The sequence below is a fragment of the Convolutriloba macropyga genome, chromosome 12 (genome assembly GCF_964194025.1).
Source record: "Convolutriloba macropyga chromosome 12, txConMacr16.3, whole genome shotgun sequence".
Classification (NCBI taxonomy): domain Eukaryota; kingdom Metazoa; phylum Xenacoelomorpha; order Acoela; family Convolutidae; genus Convolutriloba; species Convolutriloba macropyga.
The window spans coordinates 20,928,156-20,952,128 of NC_134479.1; the positions used below are offsets into that span (position 1 = coordinate 20,928,156).

General features: G+C 34.2%; 1 protein-coding gene across 1 annotated transcript in view; it reads right to left on the reverse strand.

Moving 5' to 3' along the window:
* Positions 1 to 714: 714 nt before the first annotated feature.
* Positions 715 to 23,973, reverse strand: part of LOC142350415 (uncharacterized) — a 70,376-nt gene continuing 47,117 nt past the window's right edge. Inside the window, exons 6-7 of the mRNA XM_075402261.1 lie at positions 21,704 to 21,911; positions 715 to 892 (exon numbers count right to left, since the gene is read on the reverse strand). Coding sequence (XP_075258376.1) covers positions 715 to 892; positions 21,704 to 21,911 — 386 coding nt within the window. The remainder of the gene's footprint in view (positions 893 to 21,703; positions 21,912 to 23,973) is intronic.

Genomic DNA, 23,973 nt, shown 5'->3' on the forward strand with positions numbered 1-23,973 from the left:
TTATATGATAGCACGTTGTCAAGAGTGGTTTATTCGGCGCAAAGCCTGGACCACTATATAAGTAGTGTGTTGGTGTTGACAGAGCGCAAAAATATAGATTCTAGGTTCTTCGATTCTTCATTATAATTATATATGAAAATATTGGCAACCATATCAAGATCGTAAACAAAATTTGTATTGAGTGCCTTGAACCATATGCGGAAGGAATTAAGTACATCAGAGTAAGTCATAAGAGTTAGGTCTAGTATAGCAACATTCTTTTTTGTTAGAAAACTAGGATAGAATTGGACTTCCGCGGCTTTTTTTAGGCGCTTTTTTGTTGAGGATAGGTTAAGGAGCGAGAAAAATCGGCAAAATATGTTGTTAATCTTGCAAGATCTTGCAAAAGGATGTTAATCTTGCAAAAAAATCTTGCAAAATTTTGTTAATCTTCCAAGACCTTGCAAGAAAACCACGCGAGGTTATGCATAATCTTGCAAGATCTTACAAGATCCTTGCAAGATTAACATCCTGAATCGATTAGGGTTATTACATTGACAAGATTGCTGGATAACGAGCTAGTATCTCATCATGGCTGATTAAGTTCTGAACGTCTTTGATCCTAGATGATTAGCGTTTAGATTGGTCTCATCATTAACGTGCACCTCAATTTGGAATATCTTTATCTGCCCAACACCGAATTTTTATTCATACCAGAATTCTCAAAGACAAGTTTCACTCGTAATATTGACATGCAATATTATAAATGTAGTCGTATTCCTGGTCATCGCACGGCGCACCAAGTACGAGCAGATTGTTCGGAACTGCAATTGATGAGCAGAGTTGGGATTTTGAATATTTGGGTTCATTATACCCGAAAAGGTATTCCTTCATGTATTCTTGGTCCTCGTAGCTGAAACACACAAAGATTCAAAAATTAACGGTTCCGTCTGTGTCCCCCCCCCATGACAAAGCGGGAACTTGTTGCTGCGGCAACCACTTACAGCGCAATGGTTTTAGAAAATGGTTTTAAATTGCCACGTGCTCAATAACTAGAGGTGCATAAGTTAATAAGGAAGAGACGCGGGGGCTAAAAAAAAAGAAATCAAAATAGTCACGGTATCCTATAATTGCTATCTAAAAACCACGGTATCTAGTATGTGAAATTAGAGTATATTAGTGCATTGCTAATCCAGGTTGAGGTGCGCGCTCGAAATCTTACTGGCCCAGGCCATCCCAGGTCAAAAGTTCCCCTTATCAGATTCAAATGCGCTCGACAGTTTCTGTGCGCTCGAACACACCTGCTTTCTTTTTTCATTATTACAATTCAAAGAATATGAATTGTATTGGGGCGCTGTCTTTTTTTACGACTCGGAGAGAAGTATTGGTTTTCTTAAGGTTATTACGAATCGAAGAGGAGTAATGAGATTCTACAGGTTTTTTAGCAGAAAGAAAGTTTGTTCGTGACCTAAATTTTGACTTCTTTCTGTTCGAGCATTTACCTCCTTTTTTGGTTGTTGACTTCTTTTTTCGAACATTGACTTTAACAGTAGCTTCTTTCGTAATGTATAGTAATTAGGAACTGCTGGTAATGTTCAAGTTGAAGAGGTCATTTTGAGATTTTTTGTTCCTATCGAAGTCACCCCTAATTATCTAAACTACACCGCACAAACCGCCCCCCACCACCTATCTACCAACCCCCCCCCCCCCCGCGCCCAGCACCCCCCCCCCAACTTACCCCCACCTACCCCTACCCCCAAACTACCCCCTCTCTTCACCTAACTACACCCCTCTAACTACCCCAGCACTACCCACCTCCCCAGCCTATCTACCCCCCCCCCCAACCCCACCTAGCTCCCCCCGCAACTAATAAATTGTCGACATTTTTAAAACACTTTAAGGTCTTTTGTTGGGCTACTTTTGTTTTTTTCTTGTCTATTTTGATGTTCTGATTTCGGTAAGGTTAGGTTAGAAATTATATTGCACGAATCGTTTCCGGTATTCTATCGGCTATATTTTTTTTACCGGAAGTACTATTCGTTCAGACGCTGTTTTGACCTAGAAGCGAAAATGAGCAAAAATGCCATGTGAACTAATTTTTTCTGAGCGAGAGAAGTTTTTTGATCATGCGCTGCGTTTAGTGAATAACTTTTTCAATTTGAAAAGTAGTTTTTGGCTGAATGGCACATATAGATAACCGTTTTCTGCCATTTTTCGTCTAAGTGGCCCAATTTTTTTGCTTGTAATTTGTTTTTTGTAGAAAATTTTTTTATTCGGTGCTATATTGAAATGTCAAACTCGGAAATTGTTATCACAGTGTTTTTGAGAACATGAAGATGCGTTTCAAGTTCAAAATTGTCACACATTTCTTGATTTTTTAGTTATTTTTGTCTTTTTTTTCTTTTAATTTCTTCATTTTTGGATTCTTTAACCATCTTTTTGTCACCAATCAGTTAATATGGCAACTTCTTTTTGATAATTCATATACTCAATGCCTCTTTCTACCTCGATGTTATTTTGTGTTTTTATAAAATTGTACATATGCTAATCCAATTTTTGTCAAATTTGATTTTAATTTGGTTTTAATTACCAGAAATAGTCTTTTTGTGCAACATGAGCGACTTTAATTTCTTTTAATAGAATTTCAATCATTGTTTCAATTATTTCAGTTTTTGAAAATCGGTTTAAACTTTTTCATAAATGCAGTCGTAAAAGATTTATGACCATTTTCTGCAAAATATTTCAATGTATCGTATATGTGAATTCTGCTTTTTTTAAATTATTCTGCAGGATGAGTTCTGTAGGATAAGTTTTTGTACGGATGACTAGTTATATTTCCTATGTCTCGAATGCACAACAGTGAAATTTATTCGTTCTTCTTGATTCGTTTTATTTTTAACTTTCAAAAATCAAGAATGTGTTTTTGTTAAGGTGTTCCTTACATTTTGCACACATTCTTCACATTCTAGATAGTGATTGTATCATTCTAGCTTTGTCCTGGCACCTACTTTTATTTTCTGTATATTGAGTTTATCGGTTGTTAAAAAACTGAACGATTTCATATTTTTCTTAGATTTTCATAATTTCTTTCTTTTGCAATTGGTTTCATTCAACACAAGGCAGAAGTTAGAGTTTGCTAGCAATCCTTTTCCGAAAATTCTACTTCTTATTTTATACTGCAATTTTCTTCCGGCCTTGGTATTAATTCAAACCATTTTTTGTCTTTGAATATTCTGCTGCTTATGTCTTTCCTATGATAAATTTAATTTTTGAATTAGTATGAAACCATGTGCATATGTACAACAAAGAAGAAGTATGTGTTGTTCTTTGTTTTAATTGCAGAGATTAGAAATCTAATTGTAGTGATTTTCTGATAATTAAATTTGAGCATTCTTTTTTGAAAAATTTATCTTAGTTTCTTGAGGTTTTTATCTGACGTTTGCTTTCGCGATCTTTTTGAGATTAGAATCATGAGCTACTTGAGGGTAATTGATAGAGCTGTTAGTTTTTTCAGTTTATCAGTTATTTGATCATTTTGATTATTTCGGACTTTTTTAACGTTACCAAACGTTTTCAATAATATAAAACTTTGCTGCGTTTTGTTTCTCTTGTTGACAGTGGTTTAAGTTTCACCAACTTGTGGATCAGACCTGGGGAGGTAATGAGTTGGAACTTTAAAACAAAAAGTAATGGATTCCGCTGCAATTAAGGTTTTTTTGTGAAGTGTTGCCGCTTCGAAATGCTTCCGTACTTCTTCCGGCTACGTTTTTTTACCGGAAGTTCTAAACGTTCAGACGCTGATTTGACCTAAAAGCAAAAGTGAGTAAAAATTGCCTTGTGAACTAAATTTTTCTAAGCGAGATAAGTTTTTTGATCATGCGCTGAGTTTAGTGAATGGCTTTTTGACTTTGAAAAGTACATTTCGACTGAATGGCACATATAGATAACCGTTTTTAGGCGTTTTTTCGTCTAAGTGACTCAATTTTTTATTGTAATTTGGTTTTTTGTAGAAATAAAATTTAATAGATGCTATTTTGAAATGTGAACTTTGGCAATTGATACCACAGTGCTTTGCGAAGCCTGAAAATGCGTTTCAAGTACAAAATAAGCACATTTCTCTGTACATATGCTAATCCGATTTGGGTAGTTTTTTTCCCATTTTTTGTCAGTTTTTTGCTGTGTTTTGATTTTAATTGCTAGAAAGACTTTTGTGCAAAGTGAGGGACTTTAACTTCGTTTCAATAAAAAATCAATCATTTTTTGGCGTTAAGTTTTTGAAAAACAGTTAAAACTTTTTCATGAATGCAGTATTAAAAGTATTTGACCACTTTTATCAAAATATTTCAGTGTTTCGTAGGTTTCAATTCTGCTTTTCCCTATTTTTTGTTCTCTGAAGGAGGATAGATCTTTGTATCGGATGACTATTTATCTTTTCTGTGTCTCGAATGCTGAACAACGAAATGTATTTGTTTTTCCTGATTTTTGAAACTTGATTTTTAACTTTCAAAAATCAAGATTGTTTTTTGGTTACTGTGTTCCTCACATTGTGTCCATACTCTTCACATTCTAGAAAGTATATTTCTAGTTTGGTCCTTGCACCTATTTATGGCACATTTATTTTTATTTGATTGGTTCTTTCAGTTGTTAAAAATTGGATGATTTTAGCTTTTTCTTAGATTTTCGTCACTTCTTTGAGTTTTCAATTAACTTCATTCAACACAAGGCAGTACTGAGAGTTTGCAAGCAAGCCTTTTTCAAAATTGCCACTTAATACTATCTAATGCAACTTTTCTCCGAACTTGGTGTTAATAAACGATTTTTTGTCTTCGAACATTCTTCTGCTGCTTATGTATTTTCTATGATCAATTTAATTTTTGAATTAGTTTGATATCATGTTGTCTAGCAAATGCAGAATAAGGGAGAAGTTAGTTCTGTTTTTTTTGTGATAATTGCAGTGATTAGACGTGTACTTTTAGTGGTTTTCTAATTCCTAAATTTGAGCATTCTTTAAAAGATTTAACTTAGTTTCTAAGATTTATCTGCCGTTTCCTTTCGCGATCTTTTCGAGATTAGTATCATGAATTTTTTAAGGACAACTGATAGCCTTGTCAGCTGTTTCATCCCATCAGTCTTTTGACCTTCTTATCTTTTTCGGATTTTTCTAACATTGCCAAACATTTATAGCAATATAAAATTTTCCGGCATTTTGTTTCTCTTGGTGACACTGGTTTGAGTTTCGCCAATTTTTAGATCAGACCAGGGGAGGTAATGAGTTAATGGTTTAATACAATTGGTAATTGCTTCCGCTGCAATTACGGTTGTGTTTGTGAAGTTTCGAAGCTTCGAGTCGCTTCCAGAACTCTTACGACTATTATGACTCGAAGGGGACGGTTTTCTTAAGGTTTTTTTTTACCGGAGGTACTATTTGTTGAGACGCTGTTTTGACCTAAAAGCGAAAATGAGTAAAATTGCCTTTTGAACTAATTATTTCTGAGCGAGAGAACTTTTTGATCATGCGCTGAGTTTATTGTATGGATTTTAGACTTTGAAAAGTGCATTTCGACTGAATGGCACATATAGATAACCGTTTTTATCCGTTTTTTCGTCAAAGTGGCCCCACTTTTTTGCTTGTATTTAGTTATTTGTAGAAATAATTTTCATTTAATGCTTTTTTGAAAAGTGAACTTCGGCAATTGACACCACAGTGTTTTGTGAAGCCTGAAAATGCGTTTCATGTTCAATATTGGCACATTTTTCTTGATTTTTTAGTTAGATTTTGGATTTTTTTCTAATAATTTCTTTTTTTTGGAACCCTTAGCCGTCTTTTTGTCAGAAATCAGTTAATATGGCAACTTTTTTGATAATTCATATAATCGACGCCTCTTTCTACCTCGGTGTAATTTTGTTTCATAAAATTGTGCACATGCTAATCCGATCTTGGTAGTTTTTTCCCAATTTTGTCAGTTTTTTTGTTTGTGTTTTGGTTTCAATTACTAGAAACTCTTTTTGTGCAAAGTGAGGGACTTTAACATATTTTCAATAAATAATCAATCATTTTTTGGCGTTAGGTTTTTGAAAAACAGTTAAAACTTTTTCATGAATGCAGTTTTAAACGTTTTGACCACTTTTTTAAAAATATTTCAATGTTTCGTAGGTTTCAATTCTGCTCTTCCTTTTTTTGTTCTCTTAAGGAGGATAGATCTTTGTATCGGATGACTATATATCTTTTCTGTGTTTTGAATGCTGAACACTGAAATGTATTTGTTTTTCCTGATTTTCGAAACTTGATTTTTAACTTTCAAAAATAAAGACTTTTTTGGTTACTGAGTTCCTCACATTGTGTCCATACGCTTCACATTCTAATAAGTATTATTCTAGCTGTGTCCAGGTACCTATTTGAAGCACATTTATTTTTACTTGATTGGTTTTTTCAGTTGTTAAAAAATGGAATGATTTAAGCTTTTTCTTAGATTTTCATCACTTCTTTGGTTTGCAATTAATTTCATTCAACGCAAGGCAGTACTGAGAGTTTGCAAGCAAGCATTTCTCAAAATTGCCACCTAATACTATCTACTGCAATTTGCCTCCGGCCTTGGAGTTAATAAACGATTTTTTGCCTTCGAATATTCTTCTGCTGCTTATGTCTTTTCTATTATCAATTTAATCTTTGAATATTTTTGAAATCATATTGTCTAGCATATGTAGAACAAGGGAGAAGTGTGTTCTGTTTTTTGTCGTAATGGTAGTGGTTAGAAGTGTAATTATAGTGGTTTTCTGGTTCTTAAATTATAGCATTTTTAAAAGACTTAAAATAGTTTCTATGATTTATCTGCCGTTTGCTTTCGCGATCTTTGCGAGATTAGTATCATGAATTATTTGAGGACAATTGATAGCCCTGTGAGCTGTTTCAGTCCATCAGTATTCTGACCTTCTTATCTATTTCGGATTTTTTTTAACGTTACCAAACTTTTTTCGATAATAACATTTTTCTCTTGGTGACAGTGGTTTAAGTTTCACCAATTCCTAGATCAGATCTGGGGAGGTAATGAGTTTATGGTTTAATACAATTGGTAATTGCTTCAGCTGCCTTTACGGTTCTGTTTGTGAAGTTTTGAGGCTTCGAGTCGCTTCCAGAACTCTTACGGTTATTAAGATTCGAAGGGGAGTATTGGTTTTCCTAAGGTTTTTTTACCGGAAGTACTATTCGTTGAGACGCTGTTTTGACCTAAAAGCAAAAATGAGTAAAATTGCCTTTTGAACTAATTTTTTTGAGCTAGAGAACTTTTTTGATCATGCGCTGAGCTTATTGAATGGATCTTTGACTTTGAAAAGTGCATTTCGACTGACATATAGATAACCGTTTTCAGCCGTTTTTTCGTCAAGGTGGCCCCACTTTTTTGCTTGTAATTTAGTTTTTTGCAGAAATAATTTTTATTCGATGCTATTTTGAAATGTGAACTTCGGCAATTGATACCACAGTGTTTCTGTGAAGCCTGAAAAGTTCAAAATTGGCACATTTTTCTTGATTTTTTAGTTAAATTTTGGATTTTTTTCTAACAATTTTTTCTTTATTTTTGGATCTTTTAGCCGTCTTTTTGTCAGAAATCAGTTAATATGGCAAATTTCTTTTGATAATTTATATACTCAACGCCTCTTTCTACCTCGGTTTGATTTTGTTTCATAAAATTGTACATATGCTATTCTGATCTTGGTAGTTTTTTTTTTACCAATTTTGTCAGTTTTTTTGTTTGTATTTTGGTTTTAATTACTAGAAAGTCTTTTTGCGCAAAGTGAGGGACTTTAACTTCGTTTCAATTAAAAATCAATCTTTTTTTGGCGTTAAGTTTTTGAAAAACAGTTAAAACTTTTTCATGAATGCAGTTTTAAAATTTTTGACCACTTTTTTCAAAATATGTCAGTCTTTCGTAGGGTTCAATTCTGCTTTTCCCTATTTTTTGTTCTCTTAAGGAGGATAGATCTTTGTATCGGATGACTATTTATCTTTTCTGTGTCTCGAATGCTGAACAAGGGAATGTATTTGTTTTTCCTGATTTTTGAAATTTGATTTTTTACTTTCAAAAATCAAGACTGTTTTTTGGTTACTGTGTTCCTCACATTGTGTCCATACTCTTCACATTCTAGTTAGTTTATTTCTAGTTTTATCCTGGCACCTATTTATGGCACCTTTATTTCTATTTGATTGGTTCTTTCAGTTGTTAAAAATTGGATGATTTTAGCTTATTCTTAGATTTTCGTCACTTCTTTGAGTTTTCAATCAATTTCATTCAACACAAGGCAGTACTGAGAGTTTGCAAGCAAGCCTTTTTCAAAATCGCCACTTAATACTATCTACTGCAATTTTCCTCCGGCCTTGGTGTTAATATACGATTTTTTGCCTTCGAATATTCTTCTGCTGCTTATGTCTTTTCTATGATCAATTTAATCTTTGAATTAATTTGCAATCATTTTGTCTGGCATATGTAGAACAAGGGAGAAGTGTGTTCTGTTTTTTTGTCAAAATTGCAGTGATTAGAAGTGTAATTATAGAGGTTTTCTGATTCTTAAATTTTAGCATTTTTCAAAAGACTTAACATAGTTTCTAAGATTTATCTGCCGTTGGCTTCCGCGATCTTTTTGAGATTAGTATCATAAATTGTTTGAGGACAAATGATAGCCCTGTCAGCTGTTTCAGCGAATCAGTATTTTGAAGTATTTTGACCTTCTTATCTATTTCGGATTTTGTTTAACGTTACCAAACTTTTTCGATAATATAAAATTTTGCTGCATTTTGTTTCTCTTGGTGACAATGGTCTAAGTTTCACCAGTTCCTAGATAAGAGGAGGTAAAGAGTTATTGGTTTAATGCAATTGGTAATTGATTCCGCTTCGATTACGGTTCTGTCTGTGAAGTTTTGACGCTTAGAAGCTATATTTTTTTATTTGAGTGACATCCCGGGCCGAGGTGTCAACGCTAAAAAACGCAAAATTATGTAAGATTGGCGTTGAATGCGTTGAATTTATGTAAGATCTACGCCTGAGCGTAGATCTTACATAAATTCAACGCATTCAACGCTAATCTTACAAAGTTTTGCCTTGAATTTTGGCGTAGATCTTACACATTTAGCGTTGAATTTTAGCGTAGATCTTATATATTTAAAGTTGAATTTAGCGTCAATCTTACATAAATTCAACGCATTCAACGCTAATCTTACAAAATTTTGCGTTGAATTTTGGCGTAGATCTTACATATTTAGCGTTGAAATTAGCGTTGATCTTACATAAATTCAACATATTCAAAGCTAATCTTACATAATTTTGCGTTGAATCTTGGCGTAGACATTACATATCTAGCGTTGAATTTTAGCGTTGATCTTACATAAATTCAACGCATTCAACGCTAATCTTACATAATTTTGCGTTGAATTTTGGCGTAGATCTTACATATTTAGCGTTGAATTTTAGCGCTGATCTTACATAAATTAAACACATTCAACGCTAATCTTACATAATTTTGCGTTGAGTTTTGGAGTAGATCTTACATATTTAGCGTTGAATTTTAGCGTTGATCTTACATAAATTCAACGCATTCAACGTTAATCTTACTTAATTTTGCGTTGAATTTTGGCGAAGATCTTACATTTTTAGCGTTGAATTTTAGCGTAGATCTTACATATTTAGCGTTGAATTTAGCGTTGATCTTACATAAATTCAACTCATTCAACGCTAATCTTACATAATTTTGCGTTGAATTTCGGCGTAGATCTTACATATTTAGCGTTGAATTTTAGCGTAGATCTTACATATTTAGCGTTGAATTTTGGCGTAGATCTTACATATTTAGCGTTGAATTTAGCGTTGATCTTACATAATTTCAACGCTTTCAACGCTAATCTTATATAATTTTGCGTTGATTTTTGGCGTAGTTCTTACATATTTAGCGTTGAATTTTAGCGTTGAATTTACATATATTAAACACATTCAACGCTAATCTTACATAATTTCGCGTTGAATTTTGGCGTAGATCTTACATGTTTTGCGTTGATCTTACATAAATTCAACGCATTCAACGTTAATCTTACTTAATTTTGTGTTAAATTTTGGCGAAGATCTTACATATTTAGCGTTGAATTTTAGCGCAGATCTTACATATTTAACGTTGAATTTAGCGTCAATCTTACATAAATTCAACGCATTCAACGCTAATCTTACAAAATTTTGCGTTGAATCTTGGCGTAGATCTTACATATTTAGCGTTGATTTTTAGCGTTGATCTTACATAAATTCAACGCATTCAACGCTAATCTTACATAATTTTGCGTTGAACCTTGGCGTAGATCTTACATATTTAGCGTTGAATTTTAGCGTTGATCTTACATAAATTCAACGCCTTCAACGCTAATCTTACATAATTTTGCGTTGAATTTCGGCGTAGATCTTACATATTTAGCGTTGAATTTTAGCGTAGATCTTACATATTTAGCGTTGAATTTAGCGTTGATCTTACATAAATTCAACGCATTCAACGCTAATCTTACATAATTTTGCGTTGAATTTTGGCGTAGACTTTACATATTTAGCGTTGAATTTAGCGTTGATCTTACAAAAATTCAGTGCATTCAACGCTAATCTTACATAATTTCGCGTTGAATTTTGGCGTAGATCTTATATATTTAGCGTTGAATATTAGCGTTGACCATACATAAATTCAACGCAATCAACGCTAATCTTACACATTTCTGCGTTGAATTTTAGCTTGGATCCTACATATTTAGCGTTGAATTTAGCGTTGATCTTACATAAATTCAACGCATTCAACGCTAATCTTACATAATTTCGCGTTGAATTTTGACGTAGATCTTATATATTTAGCGTTGAATTTTAGCGTTGATCATACATAAGTTCAACGCAATCAACGCTAATCTTACATATTTCTGCGATGAATTTTAGCGTGGATCTTACATATTTAGCGTTGAATTTAGCGTTGATTTTACATAAATTCAACGCATTCAACGCTAATCTTACAAAATTTTGCGTTGAATTTTGGCGTAGATCTTGCATATTTAGCGTTGAATTTTAGTGTAGATCTTACATATTTAGCGTTGAATTTAGCGTTGATCTTACATAAATTCAACGCATTCAACGCTAATCTTACTTAATTTTGAGTTGAAATTTGGCGTAGATCTTACATATTTAGCGTTGAATTTAGCGTTGATCTTACATAAATTCAACGCATTCAACGCTAATCTTATATAATTTTGCGTTGAATTTGGGCGTAGATCTTACATATTTAGCGTCGAATTTTAGCGTAGATCTTACATATTTAGCGTTGAATTTAGCGTTGATCTTACATAAATTCAACGCATTCAACGCTAATCTTACATAATTTCGCGTTGAATTTTGGCGTAGATCTTATAAATTTAGCGTAGAATTTTAGCGTTGATCATACATAAATTCAACGCAATCAACGCTAATCTTACATATTTCTGCGTTGAATTTAAGCGTGGATCTCACATATTTAGCGTTGAATTTAGCGTTGATCTTACATAAATTCAACGCATTCAACGCTAATCTTACAAAATTTTGCGTTGAATTTTGGCGTAGATCTTACATATTTAGCGTTGAATTTTAGAGTAGATCTTACATATTTAGCGTTGAATTTAGCGTTGATCTTACATAAATTCAACGCATTCAACGCTAATCTTACAAAATTTTGCGTTGAATTTTGGCGTAGATCTTACATATTTAGCGTTGAATTAAGCGTTGATCTTACATAAATTCAACGCATTCAATGCTAATCTTACTTAGTTTTGCGTTGAATTTTGGCGTAGATCTTACATATTTAGCGTTGAATTTAGCGTTGATCTTACATAAATTCAACGCATTCAACGCTAATCTTACTTAATTTTGCGTTGAATTTTGGCGTAGGTCTTACATATTTAGTGTTGAATTTTAGCGTAGATCTTACATATTTAGCGTTGAATTTAGCGTTGATCTTACATAAATTCAACGCATTCAACGCTAATCTTACTTAATTTTGCGTTGAATTTTGGCGAAGATCTTACATATTTATCGTTGAATTTAGCGTAGATCTCACTTATTTAGCGTTGAATTTAGCTTTGATCTCACATAATTTCAACGCATTCAACGCTAATCTTAGAAAATTTTGCGTTGAATTTTGGCGTAGATCTTACATATTTAGCGTTGAATTTTAGCGTAGATCTTACATATTTAGCGTTGAATTTAGCGTTGATCTTACATAAATTCAACGCATTCAACGCTAATCTTACTTCATTTTGCGTTGAATTTTGGCGAAGATCTTACATATTTAGCGTTGAATATAGCGTAAATCTTACATTTTTAGCGTTGAAATCAGCGTTGATCTTATATAAATTCAACGCAATCAACGTTAACCTTACATAATTTTGCGTTGAATCTTGGCGTAGATCTTACATATTTAGCGTTGAATTTTAGCGTTGATCTTACATAAATTCAACGCATTCAACGCTAATCTTACATAATTTTGCGTTGAATTTCGGCGTAGATCTCACATATTTCGCGTTGAATTTTGGCGTAGATCTTATAAATTTAGCGTAGAATTTTAGCGTTGATCATACATAAATTCAACGCAATCAACGCTAATCTTACATATTTCTGCGTTGAATTTAAGCGTGGATCTCACATATTTAGCGTTGAATTTAGCGTTGATCTTACATAAATTCAACGCATTCAACGCTAATCTTACAAAATTTTGCGTTGAATTTTGGCGTAGATCTTACATATTTAGCGTTGAATTTTAGAGTAGATCTTACATATTTAGCGTTGAATTTAGCGTTGATCTTACATAAATTCAACGCATTCAACGCTAATCTTACAAAATTTTGCGTTGAATTTTGGCGTAGATCTTACATATTTAGCGTTGAATTAAGCGTTGATCTTACATAAATTCAACGCATTCAATGCTAATCTTACTTAGTTTTGCGTTGAATTTTGGCGTAGATCTTACATATTTAGCGTTGAATTTAGCGTTGATCTTACATATATTCAACGCATTCAACGCTAATCTTACTTAATTTTGCGTTGAATTTTGGCGTAGGTCTTACATATTTAGTGTTGAATTTTAGCGTAGATCTTACATATTTAGCGTTGAATTTAGCGTTGATCTTACATAAATTCAACGCATTCAACGCTAATCTTACTTAATTTTGCGTTGAATTTTGGCGAAGATCTTACATATTTATCGTTGAATTTAGCGTAGATCTCACTTATTTAGCGTTGAATTTAGCTTTGATCTCACATAAATTCAACGCATTCAACGCTAATCTTAGAAAATTTTGCGTTGAATTTTGGCGTAGATCTTACATATTTAGCGTTGAATTTTAGCGTAGATCTTACATATTTAGCGTTGAATTTAGCGTTGATCTTACATAAATTCAACGCATTCAACGCTAATCTTACTTCATTTTGCGTTGAATTTTGGCGAAGATCTTACATATTTAGCGTTGAATATAGCGTAAATCTTACATTTTTAGCGTTGAAATCAGCGTTGATCTTATATAAATTCAACGCAATCAACGTTAACCTTACATATTTCTGCGTTGAATTTTAGCGTGGATAATACATATTTAGCGTTGAATTTAGCGTAGATCTTAAATGAATTCAACGCATTTAACGCCAATCTTACAAAATTTTGCGTTGAATTTTGGCGTAGATCTTACATATTTAGCGTTGATCTTACATAAACTCAACGTATTCAACGCTAATCTTACATAATTTTGCGTTGAATTTGGCGTAGATCTTACATTTTTAGCGTTGAGTTTTAGCGTAGATCTTACATATTTAACGTTGAAATTAGCGTCAATCTTACATAAATTTAACGCATTCAACGCTAATCTTACAAAATTTTGCGTTGAATTTTGGCGTAGATCTTACATATTTAGCGTTGATCTTACATAAACTCAACGTATTCAACGCTAATCTTACATAATTTTGCGTTGAATCTTGGCGTAGATCTTACATATTTATCGTTGAATTTAGCGTTGATCTTACATAAATTCAACGCATTCAACGCTAATCTTACATAATTTTGCGTTGAATCTTGGCGTAGATCTTACATATTTAGCGTTGAATTTTAGCGTTGATCTTACATAAATTCAACGCATTCAACGCTAATCTTACATAATTTTGCGTTGAATTTCGGCGTAGATCTCACATATTTAGCGTTGAATTTTAGCGTAGATCTTACATATTTAGCGTTGAATTTAGCGTTGATCTTACATAAATTCAACGCATTCAACGCTAATCTTACATAATTTTGCGTTGAATTTTGGCGTAGATCTTACATATTTAGCGTTGAATTTAGCGTTGATCTTACAAAAATTCAACGCATTCAACGCTAATCTTACATAATTTCGCGTTGAATTTTGGCGTAGATCTTATATATTTAGCGTTGAATTTTAGCGTTGGTCATACATAAATTCAACGCAATCAACGCTAATCTTACACATTTCTGCGTTGAATTTTAGCGTGGATCTTACATATTTAGCGTTGAATTTAGCGTTGATCTTACATAAACTCAACGTATTCAACGCTAATCTTACATAATTTTGCGTTGAATCTTGGCGTAGATCTTACATATTTAACGTTGATTTTTAGCGTTGAAATTACATGAATTCAACGCATTCAACGCTAATCTTACATAATTTTGCGTTGAATTTCGGCGTAGATCTTACATATTTAGCGTTGAATTTTAGCGTAGATCTTACATATTTAGCGTTGAATTTAGCGTTGATCTTACATAAATTCAACGCTTTCAACGCTAATCTTACAACATTTTGCGTTGAATTTTGGCGCAGATCTTACATATTTAGCGTTGAATTTAGCGTTGATCTTACTTAAATTCAACGCATTCAACGCTAATCTTACATAATTTTGCGTTGAATTTCGGCGTAGATCTTACATATTTAGCGTTGAATTTTAGCGTAGACCTTACATATTTAGCGTTGAATTTTAGCGTTGAAATTACATGAATTCAACGCATTCAACGCTAATCTTACATAATTTTGCGTTGAATTTCGGCGTAGATCTTACATATTTAGCGTTGAATTTTAGCGTAGATCTTACATATTTAGATTTGAATTTAGCGTTGATCTTGCATAAATTCAACGCATTCAACGCTAATCTTACATAATTTTGCGTTGAATTTCGACGTAGATCTTACATATTTAGCGTTGAATTTTGGTGTAGATCTTACATATTTAGCGTTGAATTTAGCGTTGATCTTACATAAATTCAACTTATTCAACGCTAATCTTATTTAATTTTGCGTTGAATCTTGGCGTAGATCTTACATATTTAGCGTTGAATTTTAGCGTTGATCTTACATAAATTCAACACATTCAACGCTAATCTTACATAATTTCGCGTTGAATTTTGGCGTAGATCTTACATATTTTGCGTTGAATTCAAAAATTGTTCAAGTTTTTTTTTCAAAACGTCAATTTTTTTATGGTTTCGATCCCCTATACTGCACAAGTGAGAACAATGAAGTCAGGAAAAAACAAACTTTGAGTGCTCGCTTAGGCCATTTCAGACCATTTCAGACCAATTTTGGGAATTCAAATTTTTTTCAAAACTTTTTAAAAGTTTTAAATTTTTTCCAGTACGCCTCACATTTTAAATAAGTTGAATATGCTAAGTTAAATACTACGCAGAATCAACGCAAAATATATAAGATCTACGCTAAATTCAACGCAAAATATGTAAGATCTACGCTTTATAAGAATTGTGGCTCTTAAGGAAACAAAGGTACTGTGGCACAATGGTAGAAGAGGCAACAAGAAAACAGGAGGTCAGCAGTTCGAGTCCCATACGCAACTTGAGTTTAATAGTTCCAGTGAACGCTTTGATTTTTTGTAAGATCAACGCTAAATTCAACGCAAAGATATGTAAGATCTACGCTAAATTCAACGCTAATTATGTAAGATCTACGCTAAATTCAACGCTAAATATTTAAGATCTACGCTAAATTCAACGCTAAAAATGTAAGATCAGCGGCAACTAGCGTTGACCAGTCAGAAAATTTACCGCAATTTTCTTACATAATTTTGCGTTGAATGCGTTGAATTTTCGTCTTCAAATTCAACGCATTCACCGCAAATTACGAAAATTCACCACTTTTGACCGCTTACTACAATTTACCTCTCACCTCCTCTATGTCAGCCACTTCTTCTTCCACTGCGCCGCCCATCACTAACTTCTGTCATATTTGTTTTGAAATTAAATCAAATTCGTTCTGTTTTCTGTAGAACAAGCGCGTTGAATTTTTGGCACGATTAGCGGTGAAATTACAATGGAGTGTGGTGATTACAATTTGCGGTGGAGTGTGGTGATTTTCTATAAGTTCACTGCTCACTCTAGCCGTGAAACTACATACATCTACGGCCTCAAAAAGTTTCAGAAAGTTGTATGAGTATTCGGGGGTAATTTTTTCGAGCGTCTTTTAATAAATTTATTTCAAATTCGCTGGACAAAAACCAATTCGGAGCGTTTACTAAACGGCAAAATTATGTAATTTCACAACTAAGATTAGTGATTTTATGCAATTTCAAAGCATTCACCGCTTATCTTATAAAATTCACCTCTAATTTTACATAATTTTGCGGTGTCTCTTCGACCCGGGTAATACTCCTTTGTGGTCGAGAACGGAGTTTTCGTAAATCCTGCTTGTTTCAATCTGGGAGTCCCAAATATTGTCTATAATTTACGACTGTCTTGAAAAAGTAAGTTTGATGATTCGTTTTGACTATCAAGTAAATTTCAAATTAAAGCTTCGGAAGCAGTGAGATGACAGAATGCTGCAAAAATTTGGCCGCAATTCGTACAAAAATTCGCCGAATTTGCCTCCCAACGTTTACTGAACCTGATTTAAATTTACAAGAATTATAATAAAAGTTCTTGACAATTGGCGCAGTGTAATAAGAGGTTGATGGCATGCAAGAGCTAAGCGTTGATCTTACATAAATTCAACGTATTCAACGCTAATCTTACATAATTTTGCGTTGAATCTTGGCGTAGATCTTACATATTTAGCGTTGAATTTTAGCGTTGATCTTACATAAATTCAACACATTCAACGCTAATCTTACATAATTTCGCGTTGAATTTTGGCGTAGATCTTACATATTTAGCGTTGAATTCAAAAGCTGTTCAAGTTTTTTTTTCAAAACGTCAATTTTTTTACTGTTTCGATCCCCTATACTGCACAAGTGAGAAAATGAAGTCAGGAAAAAACAAACTTTGAGTGCTCGCTTAGGCCATTTCAGACCATTTCAGACCAATTTTGGGAATCCAAATTTTTTTCAAAACTTTTTAAAAATTTTAAATTTTTTCCAGTACGCCTCACATGGTAAATAAGTTGAATATGCTAAGTTAAATACTACGCAGAATCAACGCAAAATTTATAAGATCTACGCTAAATTCAACGCAAATTATGTAAGATCTACGCTTTATAAGAATTGTGGCTCTTAAGGAAACAAAGGTACTGTGGCACAATGGTAGAAGAGGCGACAAGAAAACAGGAGGCCAGCAGTTCGGGTCCCATACGCAACTGGAGTTTAATAGTTCCAGTGGACGCTTTGATTTTTTGTAAGATCAACGCTAAATTCAACGCTAATTATGTAAGATCTACGCTAAATTCAACGCTAAATATGTAAGATCTACGCTAAATTCAACGCTAAATATGTAAGATCAGCGGCAACTAGCGTTGACAAGTCGGAAAATTCACCGCAATTTTCTTACATAATTTTGCGATGAATGCGTTGAATTTTTGTCTTCAAATTCAACGCATTCAACGCAAATTTATGTAAGAAAATTGCGGTGAATTTTCCGACTTGTCAACGCTAGTTGCCGCTGATCTTACATAATTTTGGCCAAATTCCTCGGCCCGGGATTTCTGCTAAAGTGGGTAGAGCTCAAGTCCAGCGTGCACATTTCTTGTTAACCAGAATATAAGCGTCGAGCACAAAGCACAGCGTGAACCAGTTTGATCAATTTAAAGTGAAGACGGTCGCTAAAGTCGAGCTAAATTCGTTTTATAGGTTAATTGTTTCGAGCACAGCTTTCCCGGGTCGAGAAAAAATGGCAAAAAATGCAAGACAAGCGTTGAAAAGTTGTTTTAATTTTCACCGCAAATTTCGTACAAAATTTTGCGGTGAAATGGTGTAATGTCGACGCTAGAGTAAGCGGTGGATTTACAAAAATTCAGCACATTTCACCGCTTACTACAAATTACCTCTCACCTCCTGCATGTCAGCCACTTCTTCTTCGTCACAACTTCTTATAAAATTCACCTCTAATTTTACATAATTTTGCGGTGTCTCTTCGACCCGGGTAATACTCCTTTGTGGTCGAGAACGGAGTTTTCGTAAATCCTGCTTGTTTCAATCTGGGAGTCCCAAATATTGTCTATAATTTACGACTGTCTTGAAAAAGTAAGTTTGATGATTCGTTTTGACTATCAAGTAATTTTCAAATTAAAGCTTCGGAAGCAGTGAGATGACAGAATGCTGCAAAAATTTCGCCGCAATTTGTACGAAAATTCGCCGAATTTGCCTTCCAACGTTTACTGAACTTGATTTAAATTTACAAGAAAGATAATAAAAGTTCTTGACAATTGGCGCAGTGGAGTAAGAGATTGATGGCATGCAAGAGCTAAGAAGTTCAAACCCGTGTACAGAAGCTTCTTTTTTGTAAGAATACTGAGAACACTGTGAAAATAAATAATTCACCGCGATTCACCGCATTCACCGCAAAAAGCTATAAGAAATACGCGGTGAACTTATTTTTTTTCACCGCATTTTACAGCATTTATCGCCAAAATTCATCGCCAAATCTTGACCCGGGATTTGTTGCACCATACGCCACAGCAAGCCCCCCCCCCCTCCCTCATTGATGGAAGACACTCTAGTTGATAACAAAAAAAGTTTTAAAAACACTTTAAAAATTGAAGAATCTGGATCCAGATTTGAAAAGGAAGTAGTAAAAGAGAGTATTGTTGAAACTCTAAGCGAGCAGCCAGGACTTGATCTCTCACGTTTATAAGTGAGACGCTTAGAGACTTATTAGAGAAAAAATGACAGTTGCGGTGAGCATTCTCTCCAAATACTGAACGCCGGCTCTTTGGATTCAGATTGTTCAGTCAAACTCACAAAAAAAATCCATTTGTGAAATGTTATTCAACTGTTAAATACAAGTCCTCAAAAATATGATATTTTGACAGAACAACTACAAAATTGAACGATTGCGGAACAAACTAAGATCTAGCTCCCTTTTCAGAGGAAACTAAATCTTTTAATTTTTTAAAACTTTTAATTCAGCAAAACTAGATAACGTATGCAATTTTAAGGCAATGTGTCTGGCTCAGATTTTCTTATTCCTAAAAAACAATATTCAACTCGAAATGGCCCTGGCGATTAGGCTATAGTTAATGAATGTGACAATTACCTCACATCAAAATTTGACAAAAAAATTTGGATATAAAATAAGTTGAAAAGTCTGTTCTAAAAAAACCAGTGCATCCTAACAGACATCTACTTGATAATATTATACCTGATGTATTTAAAAACAAAAAAGTTAAAAAATCTAATATGTGTTTTCACAAAAGACCAATCATCCAGGGAAATTTATATTTTCAATTGCAATCTGGAAAAAATATTTTAAAAATTTTATACTCTGTCTAAATATCAGCGACTTTAAAAATAAAGTGCCCAACTTTTATATTTTGTTTTTTGAAGTTCCATCTTTTTTTGTAAATCACTTGTCAAAAAGTTGCAATTCTTTTTTGACTTTTGTATATCGAACGTTCTTCGGTTACTTGCCTGCCATGAATATCTGGCACTGTCTTAGCAGAGTAAAATAGGATGGCTTTGTAATTTTACTTTGTTGGCCAAAATAGATCCAACAGTTCCGTGTCGTTTGGTGAGCAGGTTTTAAATTAAAATGGGTCTGCTAAAAAGGATAACTTGTTCATAGGTAAGTAAACTGATTTAAAAAATCATTAGACTGGTAACCTATGTCGGAAATAAATTATTCGCACTTGGTTTCTTGGATCTATTCTGCTTTGCACCCCCCCCCCCCCCCAAGATTAGTGGACTTATATTTTTACGCCTCTCAGGCGCACGTGCTATTTTTTACATTGTAACGTGTTATATAACAGCATAAAATTTGTAATTGGGGGGCGTAAAAAACAGTGGGGCCGAAACAGAATAGATCCAGTTTCTTCTTCTATCCATTCGAATACCGATCGTACGAATTAATCAGATAATTAAAATAAATAAAATGAATTGAGACCAAAACTGAAATTGAATATTTATTTACCCGTTCTTTGATTTTGTATGTCTTCTGTCAATGGGTATCCAGCCGCACCGCTTAGATTCAAATTTCATTGCAAACCTTATAACCTTCGCGAACCCCAGAAAGAATTTCGCTAGCTGGCCGTCATTTATGAACGATTTGTAGAAAACCACTGTTGCTTTGATGAAGACATCAAAAGAGGTTTGGTTGTCGGGTAACGGAAGTATAGCATGTTCTCTGTAATGGAAAAGACAAGGTTTCGAACGCTTTCATTTGATTCAAAGGCGGTTGGGTTCATGCGAGAGCCAGACCAATGATGGATAATCTGTTCAGAGGAGGTGGGTCAGCCCACGCGATGGTCTGGTCAAAACCTTCTTCAAACATTCAACTGTCTGTTCGAATATTGGGGTTTCCGTCACTATATTCCGTTTATGCCCACCCCAGTGCGTTTTGCACCCCCAGTTACTTAGCACGTGTCATTACATAGTATATCATTATGTAGAAATATTGCACGTGCAGCTGGGGGTGCAACTAATATGCACCCATTAGGCTGAGGGGCACAAACGGAAAAAGATACGAAATAAGACCAAGCAAACAAAAAAAAACTTTCTAAAGCTCTTCTTTTGATAAACTAAACAGTTTAGACTGTTGAAACAGAAACAGAGAAACCCGAACAAAGAAGTTAAGGAAGTGAATGAAAACCCAATTTTAGCTGATATATTACAAAATTTGATTTGCGGACGATGTCATCCGAGGCAGTTTTGAGAGCAGGTTAGATTGGAAAACGTTTTCCTAACTACCATGACTAAGTTTGCTTAGAAAAATGGACTATCGCCATAAGAGTATCGGATAAAAGATCACTTCCCGGTGCATCGTTTCCCGGAAATCCCTGAGCAATTCCCGGAAATCTTGCTTATACTTACTAATCCCTCAATTCCCAGCGGGAAACTTGCCTTTTTGTACATTTCCTATTTTTTGCCGGTTCGAAACTTGCGTTCACTTTCGATCCCGATTCTTCCCGGAAAGTTAGTTAAGATCTCAGTGGGAAAAAATAAAGAAAAAAGGAAAAATTTTGGGGAAAACCCAGAACTGGCCTATAGTTACCTAAACTTGCATATCCCAAATATTTCCCATTTGAATATCCCGGTGGGAAAATGACAGAAAAAAACGGGGAAAAAAACGGGAACTTGCAAAGTTTTCCGAGAAATGATGTAACGGGCTTGACCTTGGGTGGTTTAATTAGAGGCTGTTTCTGGTCTTTAACGGCCTGGTCAGCAGTCCATTTGTATCGTCACCTACCTTAACTTTGATTCTGTAAAATTGAATCAGTGCTTCTAAGTAATAATGCTTACGGACACAAAAAAATTGTGACTTACCCTAGACAGTGTCGCCTTGCATCATCTACATTTGATACATTGTTAAGGAACCATTTGTAACAGACGCCATTGACAAGTCTGTAGAAGCTGCTGTCTGGGCAGTTTTGTGATTCATCGGTTAGATTGTATTCATGCAGTTTGTACAACACTGATGTGTAGTCTTGAGAGACAACTTGTCCTCGAGATACTTTCAACGAGTCAGAAGTAGCTGGGAGATAAAATTTTTCCTTAGACTATTTCGTTAATAACAATGCCCAGGTTGAGGTCCTCGTTCAAAACTCCTTTTGAAAATACCCATCCAGACCATTTTTGCCTATGAAAATACCCAGGCAGACCAATAATGCTTATGATCCAAAACTTGTTCTAAATTCGTTCAAAATTTTGGCGCCTCGTTCAAAATTTTGGCGCGTTCATGTGCTCGTTCGAAAACGCTTATCAAAAGACCTTTCCAGACCAAATTACGATATGGCTTTTGCTCGTTCAAATTATGAAAAGACTCACAAAGACCAAACAAGTTTATGATCCAGACTTTAGCTTGTCATTTCCTTTTTGACCTTTTGGGGACCGTCTCCCACGTGCTGTAGGTGAAATGTGACTTAATAAGTGTGCTATAAAAACGACTTTTTCAGGCTGCCAGAAAAAAATCGCACAATTTTTCTTGTCGTCTTGGACGGTAAAGAGAGCTCGAGAAAGTACAGACTGCGCTGGCTTTGCATATTGAATTTTTCTTCGAGGGCCAATTTTTTTCCTATAAATTTTTGTTTCGAATTTAGACGGGGATAGCCGCTTTCTATTGAATGGAAGTTCTTCTTGTCCACAGTATATAATTCGTTACTTAAATCTTCCTGCTCAAAAATATATTAGGCTCTAAGTTTAAAAAATTTTATATAATTATTGCTTCAAAATGACTTTAGTATTGACGCAGCTTTCTTTCATTTGTGGTGTTGCTACTTGCAAACTGTGTTATTTAAGCTTTGTTTTGATCCATCAAGTTTTTGGAATCCTCATTTGTTGGAATTCAATATGTCTTCTTTTTTAAAAAATCTGAAATTCTTTTGTGACTTCTTTCTTTGACAAATCACACAAAACAACCTGCTGGATTAAGCGGCGAGGGGGGAAGTTAATCCTACTTCGTGGCAGAAGTTTGCAGTGTCCAGACAGTACTGACTGCATGGCTTTACATCCTAAAATTTTTCCAAGGTCCAGTTTTATGTCGCTTTGCTGGATTTTGTTTGAAATTTTAAGTTAATTGCTGAAAAATCGGAGCATGCTTCACGTTTCTAAACTACTAAGTCAATTTAGACGGGCATAGTCGCGTTTTGATGATTTTAAGTTTTTTTGTCTACAATAATTAGTTCGTTACTTAAATTCTCCTGCTCAAAAAGTTATTAGTCTGTAGCTTCTAAAAAAAACAAGAACTTTAATAATTCAAAATGGTTTTAGTATTGATGTAGTTTTTCTTCTAGTTTGGGGGTATTGTTAGTTGCAAATTGTGTTGTTTAGCTCCTTGAAGCGTTTGGAATACTTTGTTCCCGGGAATTCAGTAATTTCCCATTTTTTGCGATATCATGAAATTATTGTTCGAGTTAGTTTTTTGTTAAAACACATATATCACCCTGGCCTCTATGGCGAGGTGGGAATTTTTTTCCGCTTCGAAATAGAGGTTTTGGGTGTTCAAAAACGACGAAGTGGACTTGAACTGCGCTCAGACACATCTACGTGGCGCCGTTTTTAGTCGTTTTGCTTAACTGCGAGAAATTGGGGTCTACCAGTAGCCGAAAAATCGGGGATACGCTTCATGTGTCTGATGAATTCTCTGGAACTACTGTACCAAATTGGACGGCATTGTTGCATTTTTTTGGCTCTAAACGCCCCTTGATTGCGGTGTTTATTGGTTTCTAAAGTCGGCCTAATTAAAAAGTTGGAGGAAAGAACTTGTTTAATCACATTGGTAAATGAACTTAATGTTTTGTACTTTTTCGAATTTCTCATTCGATTTTTGACCAAAATGAGTGATTATTGGCCTAATCTGTTGCTACTGAGAAGTTCTTCTCTGGAATGGCTAGTCACAGTCCAGAAAATTTTCTTTAGAACTGTTATTCAATGATGAATGCGGAAAAACGAATCTCTTCTCAAATTTTATGGCTGATTGGTGTTTTGCGCAATTGAACAAGTTTCTCGGCGTGCGTTTTGTGTTTTCTAGACACTATTTAAGTTTTAGATGCTAATTGTATCAAACAATGAGATTAATTCAACAATTTTTCTTTTTT